This window comes from Euprymna scolopes, chromosome 1 (assembly GCF_053919585.1).
Source record: "Euprymna scolopes isolate OS-2025 chromosome 1, ASM5391958v1, whole genome shotgun sequence".
NCBI classification, from domain to species: Eukaryota; Metazoa; Mollusca; class Cephalopoda; order Sepiida; family Sepiolidae; genus Euprymna; species Euprymna scolopes.
Genome location: NC_136482.1, coordinates 59,296,914 through 59,302,577, shown reverse-complemented (window position 1 = coordinate 59,302,577; position 5,664 = coordinate 59,296,914). Strand labels below are relative to the sequence as shown.

General features: G+C 41.1%; 1 protein-coding gene across 1 annotated transcript; it reads left to right on the top strand.

The window, feature by feature from the left end:
* Positions 1-2,727: 2,727 nt before the first annotated feature.
* Positions 2,728-4,683, top strand: LOC145280338 (uncharacterized). The gene has a single exon (XM_080132110.1). It carries the CDS (start codon positions 2,728-2,730, stop codon positions 4,681-4,683), a length of 1,956 nt encoding a protein of 651 aa, XP_079988236.1.
* The last annotated feature ends 981 nt before the right edge of the window (positions 4,684-5,664 follow it).

The following is a 5,664-nucleotide window of genomic DNA, read 5'->3' as shown; positions in this document are numbered from 1 at the left end:
GACGCCCAGTTTCTACTTGACATCATCGGTTAACGCGTCTTATTGGCTTAATATAAGCAATGCAAGTTTAAATATAAACGAGTATTAAAAGATTGCGTTTTCTTACATGTACATGTTTCTTCACAAAAGCAACATTCTGTCTTCTGTAATTTCTAGTCCATTAAACAACACGCAATAATGTATGTCCGAACTGCGTTATTGATTGCCAGGGCTTGGATCGCTGCAAAAAAGAATATGAAATATGGAAATGATAGAGGTGAAAACTGTTCCGTTTCATGTTCCTTGCAAAGCGATAATATAATCAATCATTTGAGGTAAATCAAAAGTATATATATATATAAAACAATTGAAACCACATATATAAATAGATGCTAATGATGTTCGAACAATATTTTCAGAACGAAGCGATGCAATCGATTAAAACATATTTGGAAATTGAAAAGTACGCATACTTTATTGACACTGATCTTGTCAGATATTTTGAAGTCTCTTTTATTTACCTCTTTTAAAACATATATAACTAATATATATATATATATATATATATATATATATATTTATATGTATATATATATATATTTATATATTTATATATTGTTGAAGTAAGGGTATGTGGAAAGTTAGTGTTCTTCTACATGTAAATAGAGTCAGGAAAATAAAAAAAATGTTGACACAATTTCCAAGTCTATACATAAAGCATTCTAATAAGAAGGGTTTAAACACCTAGAAATCTGAATAGTAATTGATTTTTATGTTGCGTTTTCCTGTCAGAACATATTACATTAAACATACACAAAGCTCAATGTCGAAACGATAAGACATAGGTTTTACATCGGGTTGTATATCGAAAGATATTAAAGTAGAAACTCTTTGCTGAAGATTGCACAAGGGAAAATAGTGTCGGAAATGAAGTCATTGTTGGTGAACAAAATGAGGATTGGCAACAACGCTCTATTAAGGTGTGTGAAAAAAAGGATTAATGATTGCTCGAGAAGAGAAGGATCGGCGTGCACTTACCTTGAATACTAACCAAGAAGAATTGTTGTTGTTATTCACACTTTTAAAGTTTTATTTTGTGCTCCGGATCACGTGATAGTTAATCTGATCCTTCCTTTATATAAGAGGGGAGATTCCCTTGTCTTGTATCTCGCTTTTCTTTTCTTCACCACAACCGGATTCAGTTGCCGGCGATTGAAAGTAAATCTTTTCCACTTTCGTCTGGCGAAGATACTACAAGACGGTTACGTCGCGGAAGGGGGCAATTCTTTCGCAATCTAAGGTAAGTGCATTGCTCCCTTCTTAATCTGAGCGGTCATTTGATTCTTTGCTGGAAATTAATTTTTTCACATATTTGCGAAAGAACCCCCCCATACTAACATGGATGTGAGTCAACCAGATTTAAGGAAGAGAATTTCTCTTCTTTGGACAAAAATCCGAACGATTCTGGAGATGGCCCATCTGGAGGATGAATTCTCTGTTAAATCCTTCTCTGCACTGCAGAAATCGGTGGAGGAATATTTAACTGAGGTAGATATATGTGTTAGTAAAATCCAACTTCAATCTTCTGAGGAAGAGGATTGGATTCAAATTGAGAGGGAGTCGCTTGCACACACCTTGAGATTCCGAAGAGAATTAGAACATCTTGAGTTAAAGCTCCTCCCAGCGGCCATGGACTCTCTGAGTCTTCCCTGTTCCCCAGGGGTTGGAAGAGTTGAGGCCTCATTTACTGTAAAACCACCTCAAATTCAGATCACGGGACCCACCTTCGATGGATTGGACATGCAATCTAACCCTATGAGCTTAAAGGAATTCTTGTCGCGGTTTGAGAATTGTGTAGCTGGCATGGCCAATGATGCCGAGAGACTGAATTTTTTGAAGTGTTCACTGTCTGGCCAACCCCTGTTGTTGATTAATCATCTTTCCATCAGCAACAGAAATTATAAGGTGGCTCTTTCAGTCCTGAAGAGCGAGTACTTAGATGAAGAGGAAATAATAGATAACATCTTCCAAGACATTTTAGACTTTTCCTGTAAACAGGACAGATCCGTTACTGCCCTGTCTAACTACATATCCAAAGTAGCCTCCCTATTGGCTGAGTTGGAGGGCTCCTTCGACTGTTCGTTTTCAAACGACCTTTCTTCTAGGGCCCGGCTTATGGCCAAGATTCTCTTTGCAAAATTCCCCAAGGAGGTCAAGGGGGAGTTGATATTAATTTCAGGTAGAAGAATCCCCACCTTGTCCTCAATTCTGAGAGACACTAAGGAAGCGGTTAAACGTCTCTTTATTAAGGGGGATAAGGTCCCTGGCTCGGCTTGTAACACTATGCGGGCGGCCTTAGGGAATGTACCTTCAGGACCTAGATCCGGTACTTCACGGAGTCCAACTCCGCCTATAGTATTCGTGGTGGAAAATTCTCGAGCCTTCCCCCTGTTTTGTGTGTTACCTTTGGTAGGGGTGATAAAAGTGTTTCCGTCAACTGTCTATTGGACACAGGCAGTGGACGGACTTATTTGTCCAGTAAGGTCTTGGATCCCCTCGGTCACTTGGAATCCATTGGACATGATTGTGAAATTAGACTGACTACCATCCTTGGCGATTGCGACAGGCGTTTTAAAGAGGTAGCATTGGAGGCTAGCATTGGATACGGTTGTCCATTTTCCCTGACGGTGTTGGTACACGAAAATATTGATATTTCGGTACACATCGAGAATCTGGACTTTATTTTAAATGAATTTGATCACTAGGGGGTTAACTTTGAAAAGGTTCAAGGCCTGCCTTCAATTCTGGTGTACTGGTCCGGATTGGTTAAGTAGCAGGATCAGTCCATGGGCTGCACAGCAGTTGCCATGTCTCAGCCAGCACAGCCAAGTGGTGGCCCGTTCTTCTTGGAATGCTGTCATCCTACAGGGAGAGAAACCACCTACAGTTCTTCCTCTCGAAAGATTTTCTTCATTTACCAAGCTATTGAGAGTGACTTCGTTGGTCCTCAGGTTCATCCATCGGCTGCGTCGGTTAGAAGTTGACACGGAAAGGCTTGCAGCCATTCTGCTGATGAAAACGATGCAGCGCCAGAGATATGCTGAGGAACTAGCATTTCTGCGGGATTCCTCAGGTAGGACAGTTCCGGGTTTGGTGCGTGATCTCGACCTGTTCATTGATGGTGAGGGTCTTATCAGGTCAGGTGGCAGAATTGCAAGGTCTCTCCATTTCGACCCGGAAGTTAAGCACCCTGTTCTGTTAGCAAAGGATCACCCAGTAACTCGGCTTATAATAATGGATGCGCATACAAGGTGTCAACACTTGGGGGTTGCATCCACTCTGGCAGAGTTAAGACGGTGTGGTTACTGGGTGCCCAAGGGGAGACAAGCAGTGAAAACAGTCCTGGCTTCATGTGCACTGTGCCGCAAGTACAATGCCAGACAAGTATTGCCCCCCCCCAATGTGGCAAACTTGCCTGCTTCACGTGTTGAACTGGAGGTTCCCTTCAAACACACGGGAGTAGATTTTACGGGCCACCTTTGGGTTAAGGAAGGGGCTAAGGTGGTGAAGATGTATCTACTCGTTTTCACCTGTCTCAGTATCAGGGCTGTACATGTTGAGGTGGTACCAGACATGAGCGTGTTGTCCTTTTTGCAGGCTTTGGTACGTTTTACCAACCTCCATGGTGTTCCTACAGCCATTTACTGTGACAATGATAAGACCTTCATAGGAGGTGGGCGGTTATTTAAGAGGTTGATGTTGAGCCACGATTATCAACAGAAGTTTGGCTCGTGTCTGATTAAATTCTGTCCTATCCCTCTATTTTCGCCTTGGGTAGGAGGGGTCTGGGAGAGGAGTATTCAGACAATTAAGAATTGTTTGCATAAGGTGGTTGGTAGAGGTGAGATAGATTATTTCACGTTGCTAACCATAGTATCGGATATACAAAGGGCAATTAACAACCGCCCTCTAACTTATCGAGAATCCGCGGAGACGAAGCTGGAGGCAGTAACTCCAAACATGTTTCTGAGGCCCAATACGTGTCCTGGACTACTTTTGAGTTTAAATGAGGAAGATTTTTCTTCCCACCTCCCTCCGAGTCGAGAGAGGCTTCTCAGGACCATGCAGGTACGAAACCAGTGTCTCGAGAAGTTCAGAGCACTATGGTATGATGAGTACCTCTTAAGTTTCAGAGAGAAGCCCCTAGGCCGTTCAAGGGTCCCTTTCCGAAACAGGCTTAAGGTCGGAGATGTCGTTTTAGTTAAAAGTCCTCTTAAACCAAGACCCTTTTGGGTTCTCGGTATTATATTGGAAATGTTTTATGGTGAGGATGGTGTAGTAAGGTCTGCAAAGGTAAGGCAGGAGGACAATGCAGCACACATTCACTCATTGAAGAACCTCTTTCCACTTGAGCTCTCTGTAAACAGCGAGAGTCAGGATCAGTTCATCCCTGCATCGGCCGATGGTGCAGTTTCCCTTCAGTCGGCTCCTTCACAGGAAGAAGAGGTGATTTGGCTTTGTCGGGTGTGCAGTTCCCCGCAAGGTGATCAGGATATGATCTGTTGTGACGGCTGTGATGACTGGTGTCACTTCAGGTGTGTGGGAATTTTTCTCCACTTCCAGAAAGGCAGAAGTGGTATTGCACGGATTGTGCACCTAAGAGACGACGACGAGGTAGGCCTAGCCTCCTCCCAGAATAGTTAGGGACTCCAAAAAAATAAAACAAAAAATACTAATACGTTAACTATATTAAGTAATTGCATAGCTTATATCCTTTGTTTTTCCACGCATTTTCTTTTTTTTTCTTTTCTTGTGGATCGTGTGAAAAAAAGGATTAATGATTGCTCGAGAGGAGAAGGATCGGCGTGCACTTACCTTGAATACTAACCAAGAAGAATTGTTGTTGTTATTCACCCTTTTAAAGTTTTATTTTGTGCTCCGGATCACGTGATAGTTAATCTGATCCTTCCTTTATATAAGAGGGGAGATTCCCTTGTCTTGTCTCTCGCTTTTCTTTTCTTCACCACAACCTGATTCAGTTGCCGGCGATTTAAAGCAAATCTTTTCCACTTTCGTCTGGCGAAGATATTACGAGACGGTTACGTCGCGGAAGGGGGCAATTCTTTCGCAATCTAAGGTAAGTGCATTGCTCCCTTCTTAATCTGAGCGGTCATTTGATTCTTTGCTGGAAATTAATTTTTTCACAGGTGCAAATATTGCATTCGCAGAAAATCAGATGAAAGTAATATGGTATTACGGAAGTAAGAAATAATATCCAATTATAAAAAATGACTTCATTTCAGAAAATTGTTTTTCGTTAAGGCAGTGATTAGAAATATATACAACGTCATCTTCTGCTTAAAAAGTTTACCTTATTTATTTCTAACGTTCGGTATGTGCAAAGGTTTTCAATCATTGACATGAGACATTTTTATTGCTCTGATATTTTTCTGGATCCAATAGCATTTATTTTAAAAATGTTTGTTGAAAGTATAAATTTTATGTTTTAATCAGGCAAAGAGAAAAAAGCAACACAAAAAGCTTTTTTTCTTGCTGGCTTACTGAGTTTGTAAATGTCGCTTATGCAAACATCTAAATTTTTCTCTTTACAAAACGTCGTAATTTCTTTACAGTATGTAAACATTTGTAATGTAACCACAATTTCTAGGTCGAAAGTCTGCACGA